We start from the raw sequence: 26267 nt of genomic DNA on the forward strand, positions 1-26267 counted from the left end.
AAGTGAGAATGGATGCTAAGTATAAAGATATGGCAGTTGAGATACTCCATATCTGCACTCGTGTTGGTAGAAACTATATGGAACCAATTCATTTGCTATATAAAAGAGATATTTTGAAATTTGTTTTCTTCCATCAGTTGCATCAGTGATTTGAGTCTGCTATTTAATTAGATTATCTTTGTTTTATCTTTTTAATAGAGATAGGGCTGTCTAACTAGATAAGTGTGAATCACAGCATCAGTGACAATTAATATGTTAAGCAAAATTTATGAGTGCTGTAAACAGTGGTGCAATGAAGGAAGTATTACCTTGGGCAAAAGCGAATTTTATCACCTAGTTGCTGTCAGTGCCTTTACAACAGCAAATAATACCTCTGACTTAGTATTTTTTAATTCCCTCATCAGATTTGACTTTAAGAAGTGTCATGAAAATACTAATATTTTATCTCTAATGTAGACATTAGAATGGCAATCTAGATTTCTATCCCCCTCCCCTCTTGTTCTTACTTCACTGTACTAATGGCTAGAAATGGAGTAACATGTGTTGGAGGGATTTGTAGCATCTTTTTTCCATAACTGCATAAGTAGTGCCATTGAAAATTGGTGTTTGCTGCATTACTGTTTAGTTATATCATATCAACATACCATTTTGAAGCTGTACAAAGGCTATTTTATTACAAACATCTTAATTTTTAACTGTGATCAAATGATGAGGACCATACCTAATACAACCTCCTCTCCAAATTTCCTTGCCTTGTCAGCATGAAAATGTTTGACTCTTGACATCAAATTTAATGTGTGCCAGGCCCACATGCATAGCAGTCCTTCCATGGGATCAAATTTCAAATCCTTGACCCTTTGGTTATAATGCTGTCATCATGACTACCTTAAGGTCACTGTGGTTTTGTCTGAATGTAGAAGGAGACATGCATGTACTCATTCCAGATCCAGAATCTTTAAATGCAGATAAACTATCAGTATTCACTAAAATTGGGGATTAAAAGTGATAAATGTTTAAGTGACAAATGAAAGTTTTTTTTTTTTTTTTGCACTTGCATCTTTCTCTGCTTTTAGTTTACAGTTCATGAGATACAGGCAATAGATCTAAAAAATATTTTGTTAGTTCCAAAAAGTGATTAACCAGCTCCTTTTCACTCAAATTGCTATAAATCCAAAGAATTTGCTAAATAGTCTTATTCAGCCAGAACTGTATTTTAAATAATTGCTGATTATTAAGTAATATAAAGTTTGATTATAGAATAATGTAACAATGAAGCTTCATGCAACATTTTTTTTTATTTACTAAATTGACATTTATTGAGTGAGTAAACAGTAAAATAATTACTAAGTCATACATACAATAAAAGTAAACATAAGTCATTACTTATTTTTCTTACTTACTTATTTTTTACTTATTTACTTATTCTTCTTATTTTACTTATATTTTAATCTTAAGCTCAAATGGATGGATTTTAGCAAAATCTGGTTTTTGTTTTTATCAAGGAATAAAATTGTTTTAGAAAGAATTTTCATGTAAAAGAAACAAAGTCAAATAGTTTTATATATGTATTATGAAGTATTAACACTCAACTTAATTTAAAGCATGGATTCCATTAAATTTCTTTCAAATTGTTAAAAATTCCAAGATTGTAAACTGTAAAATAAAATAAAATAAAAAAATATGTGTTTTCTTTTTTATAGAAGAATTATTAAAATATTTGCATTAAATCTTTTTAAAAATTTCTTAATGGATATTAAAAAAAAATTCAAAATATAGTAAAATACCAATAAATAAATAAAGATACTTTCAAATAGCTTTCATTATTTCAAAAAAAAAAAAAAAAAGACTGTGCCTTTGACTTCAGAATTTGGCTTAAGGGTGGTATATACCATTTGAAAATTGTTTAAGGGTTTGAGAATACATAATAAGTAGACATATTAAATAGAAACTGTGGAATGCATTCAATTTGGACATAGAAGAAAAATGTAATGTCCTGTAAATAAGATGTTGGACATTAATGAATAATTATGATAAGGAATAAGTACTGTTATGGAAAGAATTTTTATATGTTTATAATTTTTAATTCGCATAATTGTCAGTTCTTCTCAGAAGGACATTTTATCTAAAACTACTGCTACTAGTTAAAGAGAATGTTATTCATAAATAATTATAGTAAAACAAAGTATGGCAAGTAGACACTTAAACTATCATTTTGCATTTTTATTAGGTGTGTCCATATGAAAATAGAAACATATGATGGAGGAATTTTTGCTTAAGATATAATACCTTGTTTCATCATTTCCAGTGAATATGGATTAGAGAAATGCATTTGATCATAAGTTATGAAAATAAAGCAAATCATATGCTTTCATCTGTTATTATGATGGAAATATGTTGTTTGATTAACAATTGAAGCTGTTGATAGATTCTCTTGCCCTTGGTTTCTTTAAATATATGAAAGCTGCTGTGACTTGGTAGCATATTTCTTGGTTAAGAATTGGAGTATCGATGATTGAAATATTAACTTTGTCAATGATCTGCTGTGTAATATGTGGATACATATTAATTCTTTAATTGGCAAATTGTAAAAAGCTGTAGTAAAACAAATTTGGGGTGCACATACTAATCAAGTAGGATATCTATAATATATTTACATGTTCTCTAAAATCTTTTGATTGTCTAATTCTTAGAAACTTACGTTAATTTATTTTAATTATAATTCAGACATGTGTATAAATACATGCTTACAATACCTATGTAAAACATTTGAAGTTGTAGATCTTCCGCGTCTATTGAAAACAAGTTCTTTCTGAATAAGCATGCTAAATATTGGATTAAATAAGTATTTTTAACTGAAATGATTTCATGTCTGTCTAGCATGAAAGTTTGAAGAATAGGGTACCAGCTCAAGTGCAATCCTTTTTATATGATAATGGTTGAAAATTGGGAGTCCATCACTTGTAGCCTCTTTATAGTTATTAAATGAAATGTTATTTACTTAGTATTTAATTAATACACTGCTAATGAAATCAATTCATTTGTAAGCACATGCAATTCAGGCTTTAACGTAATTCAAAACTTAACTAGAATATTTTATTTTGACTTTTTTTTATTTGCATACATTGTTGTCTTGCAATCCAACTTCATTATAAAGAATGAATAACTTTTCCTCTTGCTAAACATTTTTTTTTTCAAGAAAGTATCTATATTTTCTAAATAGATGACTTACTAAATATATTGCTACCGAAAAAAATCCAAATTCTGTTCATGAACTGCATGATGAAAAAGTCCGACAGGCTCAATATCAAATGATGGCATTTTATTTTATACGAAAATATGATTCACGAGTAACGAAGTACAGACGAAGCATACACGAATCAGCTCTAGTTATAAATAGCAGCACATAGGCTGCAAATCGGTAATAAGCAACCGTAACAGCACAAGGTGCTCAGAATGAATGAATTTGGATGAGATCATTACTCCAAAGAGAGACTTTTCTCAACTACTTGCATCTCATGATTTGACTCACTTCTGACTTGGTCATTTAATATTCCAAAATAAATTCCGGAACTCGAATCCTAATATAGCAGTTTTCAAGGTGCTCAAATGTTCTGTTCTTCATTTTTGTTGCCAAAGTTGCTTAGTTCAGGGGTCACTGATCCTGCATTGATTTAGTGTCCGTTATTATATTTGTAAAACTATCTTCATAACCATTAGACTTACAGTGCAGGGAAGCAATATTACAAATTCAAAAAATTACGAAAAGTGTATTACAAATATATATATATATATATATATATATATATATATATAAATTAGAATTTATATTAGAAAGCAGTGCAGATTAAGACTAAACAAAATTTAATCTGGAGTTATTATTTTTTTTTCCATGCAGAGAATTGCATTAAAAATATCAGCTCCCTCATGTATCTCTTGATTAGTAAAAATTAATCTACCATATTTTCATTACATGGCTAAATTTATTTTTTGCTAACTAAATATTGCATATATTCACTGGTTTGTATGAGTAAAAAGTAATTTAATTTGTAAAAAGCAAATTAAAAGTCGAATGATTATCAAAATATATATTGCTCCTTTCATTTCAGATGGCTTGCATAATTTTTATATATGCTTTATGTGAAGTATTAAAAAATTCCAATATTCTATTCTCATTAAAATTTCCTTCTTAAAATGGGCTTAAAAATATATGTGGTGTATCATTCCTTCATCTCATGGTGATGCATGATGCAATTTGTGGTAACTTTGCAATTTTGACAAAAAGTACCTACAAGATAAGAATTAGGTGATATATCATTGGATTGGAGAATTTGGGATCTGCGAAAGGGAATGTAATTTTTCAAGAGTTTCTGAGAAGTATCTGGTTTAGTATTGTTAAGACAACTGAATAGTATTAAACATTTACAAATCATGAATGTTGTAAATTATCAAGATTCCAGTTCTAAGATTAAACAAGCACTTCAGCATCAGGTTATACATACTGAGAAACACTATTTTCAAACTGTTTATAATTTGTTTGAAAAATACTTTATCAAAATAATAAATAATATTGTATGGATGTTACAGAAAGCAATGCATATTAATATTAGAAAATTATGAGCTGTTTCATAAGAAAGAAATTGTTTTCATTTCAACCCAAACTAAAGAAGATGTTTTTTGTACAGAGAAATCCATTAATTCATAAATTTATAGATAATTTTTAAAAATATAAATTTCTTGTATTATATACTATAAATGGTTAATTATATCTGCATTGTGAAAATGATAGAAGGTACAATGATTTGTGACAATGCTACTGTGTTTTTTATCCATTTGCATTCAAAATTTATCTTATATGTGGGTCTGATGAACATCAAATCTGTTGAAAATCTGGCACAGGTGTCATCCTGATTACCTTGTTAGGTTTTAAAATTACTAGGATGGCTTAAAATATCTCTTTTATAAGTTAAATTTTTGTAAAATTCTGAAATAATTGGGAGTTATTTTTTTTTTATTTATTTGAACTAGGTCTTTGATGTTGAAAATGAAGAACACACCCTCTGTTTTATTCTTGTATCTAGGAAAATATATTATTTTAAAATATAGTTGTATTGTTATTAAAATATAGTTATATTATAGTATGAAAAATCTAATAGCTTACTAACATTTTTTTAGTAGTTAAGCTATATGGTGATTCATTTAATTTTCCTTCATAGTAATTTGTTTATATATCTATAGATATATATATATATACTACATGGAAATCATTTTGGCTTAATTTTGTGAGTAGAGAAATAATTTGACTTTTCTAGGGTGTCATTAATAACTGTTTTGTAGAATATATATAATAAAAAAACAATAATAAATAATAATACAAGAAAATGATTTTGTATTCATGAACTTTTATACCAATGATATGCATATATGAAAATTTTGCTTTCATGGTTTCCGAAATATTTTATTTCTCTTGACTTCTGCTGTTTACAAATCTTTCATCTATGCATTATGTATTTACAGTTTGTCTGTAGAGCTATTGAAATGGTAGAATTGGGAACCTTTTCATATTTGCATTTTATTAAAAAAGTTCTTGGTTTTATATCTGGTTATTGCAATACATTTCTTGGTGATCAGTGTCAAAAAAACATTTTTAACAAAGAGCTATTGCTAATCCTTTGAAAGAAAAATTTATATTCATTTTCTGATCATTTATGACAAAAAAAAAAAAACTGCATAATTCTTAATTTAAATTGCAAAATAATAAAAATTTTGCTAAAATGTGTTTTGTGTTTCTTAAATGTGAGATGAAATTTCTTCTCTGGGTGTATTTTTATTATCCTCATGAAATAAAGCAAGAGTAATTTTGATAACATTTTTCTGATTTAAGAGTTGAAAATGTGTACACAGGTGTTATTGGTAATATATTTATTTGGTATCGATTAATTATATAATGTGTTTAGTTAATGCATAATTTGAATGATTTTGATTTGAAATCAGTATAAAATTCTTTAAGATTACTTCTTTTCAATTTTCTTTCTCATGTAAATGCTGAATTTTAGTATTTTTACAGTTTTGGCTGAATTGAGAGAATTAAAACTTGAAAAGCAGACATTAATAACTGAGGTAAGTTTTGTGTTCAAGTTACCATAATCATATATTCAATGCTAATCGCAATGAAATTTTAAAATATTCGTTGTTTGAATTTTATGTATCTATATATTTTGTAAGAAGCAAAAGAATATTTCACAGATTCTTTATTATAATAGTAAGAATAAGTGAAATGTTGTTTATTAAAAAATGTGATATCAAAATAATACATTTTATTCATATTTTAATTAATATGCATATAAAATCTAAATGTTGCTCTTTGCTTTCTGTTCCTTTTTGAAAATATGGATTTCTTTCTTGTTTCAAACTTTAGTAGGAAATATATAGTATGGAATTTAAAACTGTGTTTGGAGAAATTTAATGCTTCGTTGAATGTTTTTTAGCAAGAGAAGCTAGTTGCTGAAATCAAAGAGAAAGATGAGTTATTGGAACGTATGCAATCTGGTAAGTTTCATCTGATGTTTAATAAAATTTAGGAAATTTTCTTTTGAATCTTTTAAATTAAAAACTGAACTGAAACATTCAAAGGATTCATTCAATTTTGAATGAATGAGACATTTTAAATAAGAATATGGCTATATAGTTCATGCCTTATGAAATATTAATTACATTTGTTTATGCTGAGATTACATTTACAATATAATCTGAAACAATTACAGGCATTGGCAGATAAGGCATGTTTCGTGTTACTTATTTATTTTTTGTGCATGAGAACCAGTAAACTTTAAAGTGGTTAGTTATAAATATGCTACTTTTTAAATAAGCAAATTATTTATGGGCAAAGTCTATCTTTCTTGGGTATTTATTTATAAGTTTTCTCACCTTCTTCAAAATCATTGAGACTTTTTTTCCTTTCTCTCAAATGACAATTCAAATTTTAAATAATCAATGTTGAGAAAAATAAACGAAATTTTGTGATATCCATATGTGAAATATTATGCATCAAATATTTCAGATTTACACTGTTTCATTAAAATTTGATTAATTTTTTTTTTTTTTTTTTTGCAACACAACATCTGAATCTGAGAGGTGCATTTAATTAAATTATCTTAGTTAATGTCAAATAATGTACTTTTTTAAAAAAAAAAGGAAAAAAAAAAAAAAAAAAAGAAGAATCGTTCAAAGTGCTTTCTCTGAATCATACTTCACGTCAAAAATAGCTGGGTATTATTATTTTTTCAGTGAAACAGTTTCAATTTTTAGTTCTTTCATTTCTATTTAATCAAATATTTCATTGAATATAAGAGATTTTAACAGTGGGATTTTAAGTATTAATGAAAAGGTTATTGCATTGTACTGTCTTGTATGTAATGGACAGACCTGCTCCTGTTTAATTTGTTAGAAAGGTTGGAAATATTAATATATTTTACATAAAAAAATAATCAAAGCATGCTATAAATCATGTATAAATTCATTTATCCAAATATGAATAATATCTTTTTTAAAAAGTATTTTTTAATGAATTGACAAATTTGGTTTCCTTTCTTTAAATGTATCAAAAATTAACTTAGTAAAATTTCTGCTTGTTATTTTAGTTTCTGAAGCTGTCATAGATGAATACACTGCTTTAAAAGTTAAATGTGATTTGGAGACTGAAGCTGCTAATAATGCTATTAAGAGAGCGACGAAGGTGTGTGTTTTTTATTTTTATTATTATTTTTTTTTTAATTTCTAATTCTGTTGAAATTTCTTCTTAAAAGAATTTGGGTAGTTGTAGAATAATGAAAATTTTGTAATCATTTTGTAGAGAGAAAAGATTAGTAATATACATGTCTCATTCTTTTGAGAGATTTTAAAATAGTAAATGATTGCTGTCCAATTTTTTTAATATGCTATCCAATTTTTTTAAAAATAATTTTTGACTACAGTTCTTATTTGATGCATGATAATATGATCTGAGAAGTGATGTCACCTGTAGTTTTAACCTTTGCATTACTTTTTTAATTAGTTTTAAATATCAACTTGGTTATGTTTGTGAACTGTAAACCATATTTATGTTGTTGAATTAATGAAGAGAGATTGTATCTAGATTCTGGATTTTTTAAAATTTATTGTTATATATTAAAACTTGCTGGTAGTAATTCGATAGAAACTATTGTTTTTAGGTAAGGTTTTTAATAACCTGGTGCTAAATTTTTATTTATTTTTGTTTGGATTTTTTCCCCCATTTAATTGGATACATCTGAGGTAAAACGATGTTCTTGAATTTGCTACCCTGAGTTGCTTTTTTTTTTTAAAGCCTGCCTTTTTTGCGCGGAATTGAATTCAAATTCACTAATTAATTCATTTTTTTCTTTGTAATCTTTTAGTTAAATTGAAAAATTATAATAATTAGGCGAGTTTTATTATGCTATATTTTTACTTGTAGTAAAAGAAATGTTGTTCTCTACCTTTGTTTCTAATGTGCAGTTTTAATAATGAAATAAATAAAAAAAAACTGTATCGAAAAAAGTTAAAATTTACTGTTACTTTATTTTATTTAATGTGCATTTAAATGAAGTCACAGAGCAGTCGTAATCAGTTGTTTTCAATATGAAATCTTAAATACTTGATTATTAATTTTGTTCAACTTACAATGTCTAAGGAGTAGGTAATGTTGTATGTATTCATTTTCATTTGTATATATTACAAGCTCTTTCTTGTGCATTGCTTATTTCTGTAATTACCTCATGCAGTAAACGTATATTGGAGAGTTCTGTATTTTTTTCTTAACCAGAGTAATATGATATGCAGACCAGCTGCAGGGAATGAGTTCCCTACAAACCAAAAGTCTTTTGTTTCTGGAATAAATTAACATACCTATATTGGAAGTATATATTAAGTTGATCATAATTTTTAAATGGTTCAGTAAGTTTTTTGTGGTCTTAACTACTTGTTACTTTTGAACAGGTTAAAATAACAGTGACACCAATCATATTTTTTCACTTTCCAAAAATTAAAATAACATTAAAGGTACTATAATAAATTCGGAAACAAAAATATTATACTTAGATCCAAATTTAAAAAAAGGGCTTAATTTGAATTGAATTTGCACTGTAGTTACAAATTTGCTGATATTTAAAATGATTTTATCACTATGTATGATTTACAAAAGCTTATTTGTCATCATGGTAAATATAAAAATAACTTGAAAGCTTCAATTTTAAAAAATTTTTTGCTAAAAATAAGTAATTATTATAAATTGAAAAAAACTGAAGGCAGAAAAATACTAATTAATTTTTTCTTTGAATCCTCTATTTCCCATGGATAAAAATTATAAAGTAGTTGTTTCGCACATTGAAGAATCTTTCTAAAGAGAAAGGAAAGGAACTAGTGGAATTTGTTCCAGAAAGTGTTTTATGACCACGTTTGTGTAAATTGTGGATACAATACATTTTGTTAATAATTTACTTAGAGATAATTCTCTAACAGTCCTTGCTGGGCCTATTTTAAGCTTAGAAAATACATATCAGGTTGCATACTGATTATTGTAAGGACGATCTTTTAAAATCCTGATTGCATTGGGTTCATCAGCCAGTTAATGGGTTATTTATTGTTCTTACTTTTCTGACTATGTTTACTACAGTGTTGCAAGTGTCAAGAAAGTTGAAATCATACCCTATTTTGTTCAACAAAAATCTTTTTTCTCTCCTGTGTTTCAAAATAATACTGTAACATTCACCAAGAGTCAAATCAATCTATTCTTTGCATATAAACCAGTAGATTCATATTTTTTGTCGTTTGGAGTTTAAAATAGGACAAATAGTATACATTTTATGCTGAATGATTTTTATAGATTTATTATATATCTGTTTAAGTGTTGTGTACAGTGGTACTATCAGGTTACTATTTTGACCAATGCACACATAACTGTGCTTGATAATGTGCTTTAGTGCCGATAAATATTGATAAGAATTCTATACAAACTGACATTTTTTTCTGAGGAACTCTCTTAGAACTCGGGTTTCCATTCATCATTTTCTCGTGATAATATAATGTTAATGAATATTTACTTTATTCGGAGTCAATTGTTTTGTATAGAATTCTTATGCAGGAGTCAGTTTTCACTTTGAAAACGTTTACAAATACAGTAGAGTAAGTTTGACTGGGATTACTTGGTTGACAAAAAAAAAAAAAAAAAAAAAAACTGTTTCTGTTACAACTAGAACTTCCATTATTTGTTGGCGGTTGAATAGAACTCTAAGTTTCTTCATTTCTTCTGTTAATAGATAATCTTATCCAAATCCGGTTTCTTTGTCTAAGGTATTATTATTTAATAAAAGCCACTTACACTATTATAACCTGCTAAATTATTGATGCTTGATTGAAATATGTTTTATATGCATTTTAGTTTAAAAAAAAAACTTTTTAAAATTATGGTATGAATTCTATGAGTGCAAATTAGTTATTTCGGAAAAACAAAAATGGAAATGAACGTTTTCTCATTGGATTTTAATCGAATGTGTTTTTTTTTATTTGAAAATTAATATTAACACCCATAGATGATACATAACAATTTACCCTGAATTAACGCTGAAACAAAGACAACCATTCTTATACTTCAGTATTTGGGATCAAAATTTGCAGTGCTAAAACAACAATCATCAGTAACTTGTGGTGAAAATTGGCTATCGGTAATTTTTAAAAATCGCCAATTTAGCTAATATTCTAAAAAAAAAAAAGGCAATTAAAACATTTTGTATATTATAAGATTTTATTCAAGAGTAATTTTTTCGTTAAAATATTATACATGAAAAAATTTTAATCCCAAGCAACGCCGAGTATATTAACTAATAATTATAAAAAATATATTTCGATTCTGAAATAATTGTTTAATTTAGAGAAATGGGAGTTTCTTGATAGAATATTTTGTATCACTTTAATCAATTGTAATTAATATTGAAGTGTACTTACATAAGATTATATAAAATTTTCAAAGTATTTCTAAATAAGTAGTAATGATTATTTACTTACTGTATTTAATTCTTTATATGTTGTGCTTTATGAAATTTATGTAGTATTTTCAAGAAAATCAGAAACTCAGAGGGAATACTGGTCATGAATCCGAATCGGCTGTTGCAGGAGAAGATACAAATGAAATTCTTTCCCAAGAACCATTACTTGATGAAAGTATTTCAGAACTGGATGTTCTTAATAATCTTGCTTCAGGTATAATCATTTTATAAAAATCTCCATCCTCTTAAGAATGGTTTTCATTTGTACATAAAATTTCAATAATTAAGAAGCTTTTGCTTGTAAAGAATTCTGTAATAATTTTTTTTAATCCTGTCTCTGTGCATGTTTCATAATTGATGCTATATCTGGCCTGTGTATACACTGTTCATGGAGAAGAAAAACGGTATTTAATATAATAAATGTTGAAGTTACAAATGTATCATTAGCAAGCTTTTAAATTATTAGCTCTGTTGTGTTAAAAGATGAAGGAATAAATAGTTCTCTATATTTATATCGGTAGACTTTGGATTATGGAAATGAAACAGTAATTTCGAGAATGAAAAACTTCTTCCTGTGGATCGACAGAATTTTACTTTTAAACTTCCAAATCGGAAAGATGTTGACAGACTATTACTAATAATTTGATGTAAAGGAAAATATTTTTTCAGGTTTGAATATCTTAGCTCTTAGCAAAGCCAAACAGTATTCCAAGTTTAGTGGTACCTATTTCAGAACTTAAATAGCCATTTAATTTCCGACCGTAAGCTTGACAACTATTGTCTTCATTAAATAGTACAGTAATTTTTCAACAAATCGCACATCTATCGGAATTTCATTTCTTCTGTCGATATGAATGAGTGTTTGTTACAAGAGAGAATAAATATGCTTTCACATAAATTCGTGATGAATAAAATTCCTGTTATTGAAAAGTATTATAACTCTTTCCTGAAATGCCTTGTTGAATGGTCTGTCCTAAGTACCGTTGTCAGAGTATTCTTATCATTTGATTATTTTTGTTAAGAGACTTTACACACAAAATAGAACTTACTGATGTTGGCATTTCAAGTAAATTTATTTAGTAACTTTTGTAATTGTAATTTAAAGCGAGCAAGTTTCTTGGTGTTCCTTTTCTTTATTTCCATGATGCTAACAGGTTTTTACTTTTCTTCTGGATAATTTTGTTTAAATATTATGATATGCTAAAAATGTGATTTGTTGCAGAACTTAGAACAGAAATTGCTAACTTAAAAATACAGTTGGGTAAAGAAATAGAAAAACAGAACTCATTAAAAGAAGACTTTGAAATAGCTAAAAAACTGGTAAGAAACATTATTGTATTACTTATCGAATCAATTTTTTGAAATGCCTGATATTCTTAAAATATGAATTTAGAGGATGGTCATTTTTATCTGCAAATTAGGAATGTAACATTACCTGTTCGTGAATCATTTTATACCAAATTAAGATAGATTCTTTTTCGAAATTATTGAGAAAAAAAACCCTTACTAAATTAGTTTATTTCTTTCTTTTTTATTTTAGTACGAGCAAGAGATGAGAGATCATAACTGCACAAAGGAGGAGCTTCGGTCTCTTCAGCTGCTTCAAACTAGTAAGTTCAATGGTTATATATATATATGAAAAATATATACGTAAATTTACGCAGAATACTCTTTTTGGATAACACGAAATAGCACGCAATATTGAAAGTATATTGCGACATTATATTATTTAATATTTTACAATGTTATACAATATTGCGAATATTGTTTAATATCATACAATGATGTACAATATATGTGTGCTACTAAGGTCATACTATAGTATTGAATATACCTCTGATTTAATGAAATGTCTTAAATTATTTGAAACTCTTTTATTTAGTGTAGATTTTTTGGTTCGCTCTATTGAAGTCATTTGAAATATAAACATTTTCAGGATCCGTGTTGTTTCATGCAAACTGTTACTCAGACGTTTATAATTTATGCATTATACCATGCTTGAAAAAAATTCTGGAAATTTTTTATTTTAATGTTTTGATTTTGTGAAAAGATCAATAGTTTGAATAAATCCAGTATTCTTTATGAAGTGCGGAACTTCAAAATTTGAAATATTTTATTGCATAACATTCTTATTTCTTACCGATTTCATGTACCAGCATTTTAGAGGATTGTGATACGCGTTTGATTTTATTAATGTACTTTGAGTTATTTATAAATCCATTTGCAATACCTAATTGGTGCTTTGCGTACTTTCCTTGTTAATTGGATATGCAAATTACATAGCTTAAAACTATCTTCTCAACTCCAAAACTGAAAACAAATTAATCAATTTTCATCCAGGTTGTTAATATCCTCATCTTTAGAAAAAAGAAAGGGTTAATGCAGGTACAAACAAAGTGCTGGATGTGCTTATTTTCACACTATTTATGCATACTTCCTATGTTTTTGTTATTTTACATGTTATAGGCGCGGAATTAAAAAAAAAAAAAAAAAAAAAAAAGAGCCACCCAGTTTCATTTTGCTGTCAATCATCCTATATGAAAATCGAAGATACTATTTTAAAGGAAGTAAGGGATACTAAAAGATGCTGCACTTAAAATTTTCATAAGGGATTGTCTACATATTTAAAATTGTACAAGTTTTGAAATTTCCAATGACAACACCCTTTTTTTGATTTCATGAATATATTCCCCATGGAAAAATTACCGGATTACAAATTTTGGTTTATATACCATCGGCAGATATTTCAAATTTTCTTTTAAGGGGCTTTTCCACATTTAGATGTGCAAAATCTAGATATCCTCTGAACATCGTTAATATTTTTTTTTCCCTGACACTTTAAAAATATCTGCAAAGTTCTAATATTCATGTTAAAATTGATTGATGTTTTATTTATGTTAATTTATATTTATAATAAAATATTTAGGAGAATTTTGATCTTTTTCCACAAAGCAATATTCAATAATTTGATGTTTCAATCATTGTATATTTCTTTTATTAATAATTGATAATTTTTTTAATTGCTTTTGAATATGAATCGCCTTTAAGCTGAAGGCACTGAAATGGAAAGTTTTGTTGTTTGAGTAAAAGAAATAAAATCGAATATATTTTTATTATTTAAAAGAAATTTTAATTTTAGTTTTAAAACTAATATCTGACCAATATTTAGAGATAATTATCTGATTTTTTTATAATTAAATAAAAATGAAAATTGACATGAAAAGTACACCACTTTATTTTACCAGCATACAAAAAAAAGTAATACTTTTCATTCACTGATAAATATAAGTAACTTAATCTTATATGCTTTACTGGCAACTTAGTGCTGTTTGATTGCAAGATTTTATTATATGAAGACATGTATATAGGATATAAGAGTGTCACTGACATGGAAAGCTAATTGCAGAACAGCACTCTAAATGTTCATTCATATCTTTAATTTTCAATACAGTAACATTTTTTAATGCTATAAGTCATAACATGTTTTGCTGCTTCTTATATGAATAGAAATTTGAAAGGACGTATAAGAATATATATATATATATATATATATATATATATATATATATATATAATTGTAAAAATGACAATTACATATAGTTATTAGAATAATTATTCCTTAAGACGTCTTTCAGAAGTAACCAATTTCATAATCAGAAATTTATGTTAGAACCTATTTGCTTAAACATAACAGAGTTAATTTAATTAAATTGGATTAGAAAAAATGTAATATTTATCCACATTGCATCCAAAATATTAATACTAAATGTGTTAGCTAATGTTTTGATGCCTAATTTTTTTTATTCCATTTATGATTGTATATAATATTATAATAATTATAATTATGGCAGATTAATCTTATGAAATTTCAAACTTGTGTAAAAAATATTGAGAACTCATATAAACATCGAAATTTAAACACATACGGTGCTTTTCTTGTTACAAAATACGGACTTTGTTATTCATTAGTCATCAAGAGAAATAATTTGCTAGAATGTAAGTAAAATTAAAAAGTTAAAGATGACAAATTATGTATTAAGAAATAAAATTTCCGTTTTTCGATAATTTCTCGTATTTTATAAATGGCTTCAAATGAGCTAACAAGTAAAACTTCCAGTTTGTCTCAGGGACAGACTATAGTCCATATTCAAAAGTACCGACTATTAATAGAATATTATAGTAATGGAAAGCGTTCTTTTACATTGATTTCGTATTTTTTGCCCCTGTCCAAATTTTTTATATATATTCTTTTCTTTATATATAGCAGTGTAGAAAATTATATTTGTTTTAAGGTAGGCGTGAATAGAGATTCAAATGCCAAATAAAAAACTGCAACATTTTGAAATTTGTGAATGCGACTCTAAATATATCGTTTTAAGGCCACTACAGAAAACTTAATATAATGGAAAAACTATTCGTAGAAATGAGTTAAATTTTTGCATGCCCCCTTTAAAATGATCTTGCCCTTCAGTATATGCTCAGATTTCAGTGTGTTGCAATTTTAAAAAAATTAAAAGTCTAATTTAAAATAATTTTGCACATTAAAAATTACTTTTTAATAATAAATGTGCATGGAGAATATGTAGAATAACTTATATTTTCACAACAAAAATAGTTTAGATCAATAAATATATTACTTTTTAAGAAATCAATAGCAGTTCAAAATTTAATTTTAACATTAGAAAGTTAAAAATTTTTAGTTCATAATTTTGAAACAAATTGACCTAGACTAATGTAACTTGGTTTCCTTAAATAATTTTTCATGTAATTTTAAAATTTGATGAGGAAAATGGCTGTTACAATTGGAAATTTTATGTTTATTCTTATTTCAATATATAGATGACCCCTTTCAAATTTATTAAACTCTAAAATCTTTAAAGGTATGTTAAGTCCTTTCGAATGATACCTTTTTTATGATTGTAAGATAAATGATGTCAGAATAAAGCTGGGTGACTCCATTTTTCTTGCTGCGGTTGTACCAATGACATAATTTGTTGTTTTAATTTCTTGCCATTAGCAAGGACATTTAAATGGAGTAGTATAATAAATAGTGCTAAGTGGACTCCTTCGGGTTTCTTCCCACCCTCAAACTTCTTTGATTAGACAGATAAATGAAAGTCATCGGTTGGTTCGTGATTTCTCTAGTCTGGGACAAAAATTGAAAATTCTTATTTTAAATTAGCACACTTTTCACACCAAGCTTTCCATTCTGATGATTCTTTTATTTTTATCAAGCAACACTTTTATTTTTCTTTGCTATTTTTCCTTAATTTATGATTAGTTTTACATTCAGATTAATCGCCTATCTATATTACACATTAGTATTTGAAGTTACTGGTTTTTGTTTATATAAATATAGGACCGTTTATTTAAGTAAAGAAATCAAGTATAGAAAATATTTTATTTTTTAATATGATTTCTTTTATGCTGATTTTTAGGATGACCATTTGGTTACTTATGGGTTTATTGTATATTTATTACTGTTTAAACAAAATTGATAAAGTTTCTTATTATTTCCAGTAACTGTAAATAAGTTAAATATTTTTTTATTAATAATAGTTTCAGGAAATGATCAATATAAATTTCTGTCAAATTAATATAGTTATTAATTAAATTAATTTGGTAAGAGCTTATATTGATTTTGAGTATGATGATTCAGCTATCATTTTTCATTCTCAGATTCGAGACTAGAGGATGGCGATTTAGAAAACTACCGTTGTCGTAACTCTATTCAGTCTGTAAGTTCAGCCATTTTACTGTTTATATTCAATGATAATTAGAAATAGTTAATTCTTCTATTGTCGATGGATTAAATGTTGATTTTACCGAATATTTAGTGTTTTTTTGCTAGTATATGATTGTCTTTCATTTTAAAAATTCAATTTTGTTTTTCAAAAAAATAATAATAATAATAATAATAATAATAATGACAAAGTCTCTGAAAAAAGCACTGCTAATTCTGATAATTGCTTGATTGTTAATCTTAGAATATTTTTGACTTAAAATTTCCCAAAATTATTTTCAAGATGTTTTTATGCATTGAATTTGCTATTGGAAGCTGTTTGTATTGTAGAACTTGAGGTCTGGTGTACGATTACATTTTTGACTTTGATTTTATATCCATGTGTTTGAACATCAAGAAGGAAACTTTATTTATTTATATATTTTACTTCGTGAATAGCAATTATAATTCGCATAGAATATGAAATTAATTCATTGACTACCCGCACTGTACAATATCTTTACATGTATAGAAAAAAGACCTTGATTTTACATCCATGTGCCCGAACAGAAAGAAGGAAATGTTGTATTTATATTTTATTTCATGAATATAATTGTAATTTGCAAAGAATATGAAATTTATTAAAGGCACTGTACAGTATCCATGCATGTTGAATTTTTAAAGAGAAGGCAAAATGCATAAAATAAGTAGTAGACACCTTACAGATGCAATTGCAAAATTAAATATGGATCCATGCTATTGAAAATTCCATTTTAACTTACGTAGAGAAAAAGTTTGTGTTTATTTAGTATTATTTGAAATTTGAAAAATATGATTTCTTTTAATTGTACACAAGATTGGTTGGAAAGTTGGCAGTGATTTTCCTCATTCTCTTATGAAATGTCTTACATATAGTTTGAAAGTATATTAAAATACTCTAAGTGCTCTAATTAGTATATTAAAATACTGTATTAAAACCAATTTGCAGATTAAGACAAAAAAAAAGCATTTTCATCAAATTTAAGCATATATCTAATAGTTTTTGCAACATAAATTTTAATAATCAAGTTACATTTTTGGATAATGAAAGGATAGCTCAGAAAATGTTCTGTAAACTCTGCATTAGTAACAAAAGCATACAATCGAACTGTTCTTGATTCCTTATTTGATATATATATATATATATATATATATATATATATATATATATATATATATATATATATATATATATATATATATATATTTAATGAATTTTACTACTTAATAAAAATTATCATTTTGAACTAAATTGCTTCTGTACTTAAAATTTACATCTTTTTAATTTTAGTTTAGTTTCCATTTAAGAATGTAACTTCAAAGTATCATTCATTACATGGAATGCTTTAAAACTTATTTCAGTGATAATTTTTTGTCAGTTTTTGGGATTTGTCAACACACTTCTCTGGAGTACATCTTCTTTAGGGCATCACAACCCTGAGGTTTCCTTAAACAGACCTTTTTTTTTGGGGGGGGGGGTACTCTCCCCTCATGTTCTGTGTTTTGCTTCCGTTCGTATTTTTGTACTAAGGGTTAAATGAAGGAATCACTTTTTTGAGATTGGCATTAACATAGATAACTCCCACCTTGCAGATTTCAAGATACTAAGCGCTGAGGCTATGAATGTCCATAGCAATCGTATTCTTTCTTCGTAAGCGACTTCTACGTCATCTTTGGTGAAACTGCAGGATGTTAAGAAATTTCGATCTGGCGATTGTTAGTGCAAGTTATTGCACAATAAGCTTTCGTGGTTCAGTAAACTTACAGAACTATGTACTTTCCCTGTACAAACATCGTCTCACAAAACTTTGAATGTGATACGATGCAGTCGACTCTGAATTTTTTAAAGAACAAAGTAATCAGAATGTTCGTGATGTGCTTCGTTTAAAAATTCGATGTGACGGCTGACTCGTCCCTACACATCTCATTGTTTTAATGTTTCAGACGTTTGAATTGCCGAAATCCATCAAAGCAGGGTACACTAGTTGTAAACTTTGACCCATATTTCCAACCCTCTTGGGTGAAGGAATGAATTTGTAATAAAGATGGTGAATTCTACCTTTGCTTTGGTGTCTATACCTGGAGTTTTGAAAAAGAAGTTATTTCTGTTAAAATCTAATAGAAAATACCTTTCTACAATCACGATAAATTGTTAAGGACCGAACATCGAAAGTAGGAGTTCCGAACTATTCCACTCTACAAACACAACCTGAAACGAAGGGCAGCCCAAATGACGTGGCATCAAGCAACTACCAGTAACTTATCCGCTCCAATATTGACTTTTAACTGCTTTTCTGTCCCTAAAGCTAATTTGGAAAGCATTTTACTAAATAAATTTTCATCACCAGTTTCCGATAATTCTAAAAAAAAAAAAAAAAAAAAAAAAAAAACAATAATTTTTGAGAATAACTTTAGAGCCATTCTCATGGACATGAAGCTTGGTGTTTCCTCTGTGTCTTAGAAAATTTTATTTGATGGGGAAAAGTATGAAAATACCTTCTCTAAATAACAGTCGTTCTTAATAGCTTCCCTGATTTCACAAAACTGCTGTGGTTTTTTCATCAAAACGTGTCACATAATAGCTTTGATCGGTGAAGTTCACCCCTTCTTTATTGCGCTTCAGGAGACTTATTGGAAAGCTACCAATATCGCTAAAATCAAATGCTAAGATTAGATAGATAATAAATCTGGTCGAACATCTGCTGAGGTTATCCTTCTTATATCTCGTGATATCTGTTTTTATTTTGCTCCTTTGCCTGCAAGTTTCAGAGTTATGCTTTCCAACTTAATAGCTGTTTCCGTCCCATACTTGCCACTTAATACTAATACCAATGAAAAAGATCTTGTAGCGAATTGTTATGAGCGAGGATAGAACCTGGGACCTTGTGGTTCGTAGCTGTTATCTGGCTTATAAGGTTCACCACAGTACTCTCCCTCCAATGAGTCGGAGGTGAGACGAACGATATGGTTGTTGAGTGGTGATGTATTAACTGTTGAGTCTAATACGCCTGTACCCATTTGAGTAGCGCCAAGCGTTATGGCGAGCGTGTGTGGGTGAGTGGTTGCTGTTGCGTCAAGTGAGTTTGACGACTTTGTGTTGTTGCTGCTTCAAGTGAGTCTGACGACTTTGGGTTCCTGTGGATAGATGGCGCCACAACAGCTGTACGGAGGTTGAAGGTTCATCGTCCCAGCTCACCAATGTAGCGGATTGTTATGAGCGAGGATAGAACCTGGGACCTTGTGGTTCGCAGCCTAGTAAAAAGACAAGGCAAAAGTAATTACTCGTGTTTCGTAGCTGTTATCTGGCTAATAAGGTTCACCACAATCTTGCCAGATTAGGCGATGAATTACCTGATTGTTTTATCATTACTGAGAATTTTAATGATATTGTTGTCAATTTATTTTAATTACTGTTTTTATTTAGGTTTTTAATATTCTATTCATGCATTTAGATTTAGAATTCATTCTTAGTTTTCTGCACAACTGACCCATTCGTGGATCTTGTTGTAAAATCAAATCAAATCAAATCAAAGCATATACACTTCAAATTTTTTAAAAATTCAAATACCCAACTATTATGTATACTTCATCTTATTAATTAAAAAGGGAAAAAATTATACTACCTGTTCAATAAAATAACCACTGATTAAAATTTATTTGCATTTACAATGTTGCTTATCTAAAAAGTAAGGAGAAAATGATCTTCCTCAATATTTTTTCATTTTTTTTGGTTTAGGTTTTTCCAAAATGAATTATGATTTGAATAATTTTGCATAACTTTTTATTTGCACATGCTATTTTGATTTATTCTTTACTGTTCATTTATAACTATAGTTAGATATTTGCTTATATTGTATTTTTGATGTCTTTTTAAAATTTCTTCTCTATACAAAATTCTAAATTATGCATCAAAGTCAGTTTTATTAAATAAATTTTGCCTCTGACTCTAATAAATTTTGTATCTTATCTATAAATAGTGTACTTGAGTAATATATATTTTAGACAACTTATTTCACTGCAATATTTCATATATGTGTTACAGAATCAAGTAGAAGACACTAATGCTTCAAAACGAAATTCTGAAAATCGAGACGATGTTGAGAAGAATGATAGTATAATTGCAAAGTTGGAATCTGCTGAAGCTCAAGTATCAATTTACAAGCAGGAGAATGGAAAACTCCTCTGTAAAAGTATGTTTCTTTATTAAAAATGTTAATTTATCACACTTTTTTACTTATTTGCATTTTTTTTTTCATAAAAAATTAGTCTGCGATTGATCTAAATATTTGACAAGTCTTAAAATTTGAAGGAAAAAAATCATATTTATTTTGCTTTTTTTTCCTTGTAAAATTTTCCAAGGAATGTAAAATTTTGTAAAATTTTGCAATAAATGCAATTAGTTTTATTGATTTTTTTTCAATAATGCTTAAGCGGCAAAAATTAAAATTTTTAATAATTAAATTAATAAAAACATTGAAATCTTCGAAACTGTTCTTCAGGTTAAATTACCTTTAGTGATCAGACCGACCTATTTTATTTTTAACATTTTGGTTTTTGTTTCATCGCTCTTAAATGTTGCAGCACAGTCAAAAGCAAGTTTGTTGAAAAATGTTTGTTATATATATTTAAGTAAAGGAAAAGAAATTGCTTGTATTTTGGTTGAATTCAACGACATGTTTGATCATTTAGTGAAAGCAAAATCGTGATATCAAATAGCTAAATTTAATAAAAATGACTACTTTGATTGGTGCAGTTATTGAATTTCGGATTTAGAAATTGCAGAAAGAATTTAATTTAATATGATATGGTATTGCAGCAGCAAATTATCATATGATATGGGTTAATGACGTTTTAATCTGTTAATTTTTTAATGTTTTATGATAAAAATATGATTTATGAAAAAAAAACCCTTTCCTCGTGAATGTGGATTGCAATAGTTCAATCAAAATTGTTGTTGTGGCATATCGACGAATAATGAAAGAACTAGTAATGAATAATGCAGTACTGAATGGACTCTCTTTTGGTTAGAAAATATCTTAGTCACTTTGCTGTCTGTGAAATTAGAAGTCGATGTATTTAATCCTCTATATTGTAAGATATGAATAACTTCTGTAGATGTTATTTAATGCTTCTCTTTTATTTATGCATATTGAGTGTTTTTGCTCTCCTCATGTTCAATAACAGAAATCTAATCTATCATTAATTTTAGCATCTTGATACCCTGTCCTTCAGTCAATCATTATCTTTTATTAACCTGTTAATAAAATTATTTATCATTGAAAATTACATAAAGTGAAGATGTGCTCTTTATATTATGAATATGTTTTTATTTTCTTTTTTGTAGTTGTCTTAAATTTTGGTCTTCATCTTTCTTAATGCAACTTACATGTTTTTATAAATTGGATCAGTGCATTTGTTAAAATTGAGATCTACTTTTTAGATGAATTAACATATATAATTCGAAATATGTGCCTGAATTGAAGTTCGGCTTCAATTTTTAAATTTGTTTTAGTAACTAACAGTTATTTCTTTTTTAGAATATGTTGGCATGCAATGCTTTGAAATTGTTATTAATTTAAGTTTTTAGATGCAAGAAACATTTAGGCCAAAATATATGAAGAACGATTTACTTTTTTGAAGAATGATTTTGTAACATTATTCTATGAAAAATAGTGTTTTGTAGAATACGATGTAAAGGAAAAATACGCTTTATAAGTTTCTTTCAGATTTAATAAAATTTAAGCAAATTAATTAATAGTGCAATTTGATATAATATTTGACAGTAAATTGTATAAGGAGAATGATGTGTTATGATTCTGTTCTAAAAATAACTTGTGTGATTGAGTTTTATTTCTTTCATAAATAGTACTGCGACTTTGTTTCAATTTGCATTTCATTAGTAGAAATATATATTAATGTTTACAGTTTATAATATTGGTCAAAATATTAATTAAATTTTTTTTGAATGTTTCGTTTCTATCTATTTATATGCCCCCTTTTTGAGAACAGTTCACGAATTGGAAAGCCAAATACAAAAACTTAATAAGGAAGTATCTGCTTCGGATTTGTTGCCAATACCACCTCCTCCCCCACCTCCGCCATTACCACCACCTTCATTTAATCCTATTAAGTAAGTATGTTTTTTTTGTTTTTTTTTTTTTTTTGCTTGCATTATTTCTAAATATGTTTTGTAGCTCCTGCTATATACTCAAGTTCAGTCAGTGCTGAAATTGAAATTTTAATTCTCTTGTCATTTACATTTGTAATTTTTTATAAGTTGTAACAGTTCTGTTTGGAATTTGTAAGATAGTAAATTTATGCTGTGCTGGACGCTAATTCAAAACATATCCATCTTCTCTTTTCATTCCAATTTTTTTTTCTTTATTTTCAATATGATGAGAAGAATTCCATTGTTTATTCCTCCATCCTGTTAATTATAAACTGAAAATGTACTTTTGCATATTGTTAAAATCTATTAAATTGTCCATTTTTTCATTTATCCCAATCGATATTGGAAAATTACTAACTAATGATGTTTAATAAATTTGTCATCAAATTGAATTTGGTAGTAGTTATGATTGCTTATTACATTGTTTTGAAGAGTTTACATTTAGTGTCCTATTACATTCAATTTTGTTTAAATATATTCCTATTTAACTCGCTTTTCACACAGATTTTCTTGAGAAAGATTTCAATGTACGTTATAAAAGATTTTAGTTTATATCAAGCATTTTTCTAAATATATCTATGTGCATTTCTAAACATTTTACTTAACTTCTCAAAAAAGAATTTGTGCTGAAACCAAACATCTATAGTAGTGAAGATATTAAGAAACTGCTGTACAATTAAAAAAACTTATTTTGGTAAACGAACTAACGAACTTTATATACATATCAGAAAATGAACTCTATTAATTTAATGTGCTTTATTTTATTTAGAAATTTTTTTTATATATTTCCAAAATGCTTTTATAATGCTTCACAAATAATTATTAATGTCTTTACAGAATATTGTAAAGATTTTTAATAAGATGTCTGAAATTTTTAGGTCCTTAATTACTTTTATCCATGCTGGAAAGAAATCTTCGAAGACAGTGAAAAAAGAGAGTAATAATTTTTTTGTACTTTTTGAATTACATTTAATTCAATCCATACAATATTACATATATATTAATAAAAAAAGTGCTTGCTGCCTGTGTAATGATATCATTAACATGTATAAAAGACATATTGGAGCAAATTATTAATTCATTTTACAGCTAAATATATTTGGTATGCTATTTTTCTTAACTTTGAGTTTATAGTTTATTATCAAATTATGACGATAGTTTATTATTAAATTTCAAATTTTATTATCTTTGTCATGTTATTAATTTGTTTATGTTAATGAGGGATAAAAATGCAATTTTATGACTGATAATATTTAAGATACTTCTTAAAAGCAGTATGCATACATCTTAAGAGGCTATGTAATTAAAAACATTTATTTCGTGGAACAGTTAAATTATCTAGACAAATAAGCTTCTCTGTGAACTTTTAATATAAAAATTTAAATAGAACTTAGAAAAATACAAAATTTTGTTTAGTGAAAATATTTAATTTGGTAATTTTAATTCACTCTATTTTGATTTTCTTGTTTATTCTGATTTGTGGTGCTCATCGCGAGTCTGTTAATGATGAATTAATATGTGAACCTAATTGCATTCTCTTGAGACAGGTTCTGCTTTTTTATTTGTGCTTTCTTGTTATGGTAGGAAATAGCTATACTCATCATGATTCAATGAGCTAATTTCAAATGGGTTTCCACCTTTACTTTATTTAATTTCAGATTGTGAAAATCCACAGCAGAAAGCTATGTCAGAGATGATTGATGCTATTAGGAAGGGAAATATTCAACTGAAACCCACGCCTAAGGTTCAGTATTTATTATGGTCTCTATTTAATGAGTAATTTATTCATCCTTGAAATTAAGCATTTCAAGTCTTCGCCCCTTTCTTTTCTTTCAAGTGAGAAATGACAGATTGTTTTAAATTTGTGGAATTTTCTGAATCTCACAAAATTTATTTGTCAAAAATGAACTGGAATATTAGAATGAACTCATGTTGCAGAGGTTAGTTGGTATAGAAGTTATAACTTCACTATTGCTGTGTAGATTTAATTGTGTTTCTGCATCATAAATGTTTGTGAAGTTTTTATACATCAGTATCTATCTATTAAGGAAAAACAATGAGTTAGAAAAAATAATTTCTAGCGGTTTTATTTTAATAAAGGCATAAATATAACTTGAAAAGAATTTACAGGAAAATATCATGGATAAAATAAAAACAGTAAATACACAGTGCAAAAAGAAAATATGTACTCATCATGATTCAATTAGTTGTTCTGGTTTATGATTTTAAATAGATAAGCAAAAGGATAGTAAGAATTTGATTACAATTTTTTTAATGAAATCTTAGTAAGATATGTATAGACTTCTCTTTGTAATTGAGACCTAGCGTAGATTGTGCGTGATCTTGTCCAGATTATTTGAAAAAATTATAAGTTAATTCTACCACTTTTATCTCAGTGTCATTATAAGTTTTTTTAGCTAATGGCGGCTGATTGTGCTCTGCTATGCATCTCCCATGTACATTACATACAAGTTACAGAATTAAGCTTCTGTGAGTATGGTGGTTATTCCATTTGATAAATCACTGTACTTTCAAAATAAATTGTAAATCTTCGCTGTAAGATGACAATGGACATTATCGTGTATGAACTTGTAGCCATTTCTAGTAGCACTACGAAAATTTCTCCCATGAGCCATTGTATTATCCTAAAAATGTTTGTTCATACGTAATTTCCCTTGCTGTAATGTGAAGTTGTGTACACAATTTAACACTAGACCTTAACGTACCGTACGCCACAGTTTCTGTAATGATGAAATTACAAGATGTTGAAGGAAATATTGACTTTTTCTGGATTCACGCCAAATATAGTAAGCCTTGAATCGGACCAAATAAAATCTGTTTTATCTGTGAATATTTTTCTTCGCAAATGCTGATTAGTCTAGTCGTCCTGTTCACCACACCATTGCTTTTATTTTTATTCTTTTTGTTGAAATATCTCAGTGAAATTAATTTAACTGGTTTTCAGGTAAACAAACTACAATCAAATCTCGTTTAATGAACTCCGCTCATAACGGTAAACCAAAATGATAAAAGAAAAAAAAAGAAAAATGAACGAGCGATTCTTCACAAAACGAGTGGTGAGAGACATTTTAACGTCACATGCAGAATCCTGACTATACCTCGGCATCAACCTTTGTTCAAAGTTTGCTTTTTGGTGCATTTTTTTTAAGAAATATATATATATATATATATACGGAATTGTGAAATACATGGTTAATTGAAACAAAAGGGGGAAAAAACACGCCAGATACTTCAGTAGGCTTCATTGTTTCACACTACGATATGAGGGAGAAATATTTGA

The 26267-nt window shown here is 27.3% G+C and overlaps 1 protein-coding gene across 2 annotated transcripts in view; it reads left to right on the forward strand.

Annotated features, from left to right (window-relative positions):
- LOC129960325 (shootin-1-like) overlaps positions 1–26267 on the forward strand; it is a 39581-nt gene that overhangs the window by 5714 nt on the left and 7600 nt on the right. For both annotated transcript variants that reach the window (XM_056073692.1, XM_056073691.1), the window contains 11 exons: positions 6065–6117; positions 6486–6546; positions 7638–7732; positions 11100–11250; positions 12259–12356; positions 12577–12646; positions 16716–16774; positions 20840–20987; positions 22807–22927; positions 23845–23903; positions 24625–24710. In XM_056073692.1, the coding sequence (XP_055929667.1) occupies positions 6065–6117; positions 6486–6546; positions 7638–7732; positions 11100–11250; positions 12259–12356; positions 12577–12646; positions 16716–16774; positions 20840–20987; positions 22807–22927; positions 23845–23903; positions 24625–24710 (1001 nt within the window). The remainder of the gene's footprint in view (positions 1–6064; positions 6118–6485; positions 6547–7637; positions 7733–11099; positions 11251–12258; positions 12357–12576; positions 12647–16715; positions 16775–20839; positions 20988–22806; positions 22928–23844; positions 23904–24624; positions 24711–26267) is intronic.

Source organism: Argiope bruennichi, chromosome X2, assembly GCF_947563725.1.
Source record: "Argiope bruennichi chromosome X2, qqArgBrue1.1, whole genome shotgun sequence".
Classification (NCBI taxonomy): domain Eukaryota; kingdom Metazoa; phylum Arthropoda; class Arachnida; order Araneae; family Araneidae; genus Argiope; species Argiope bruennichi.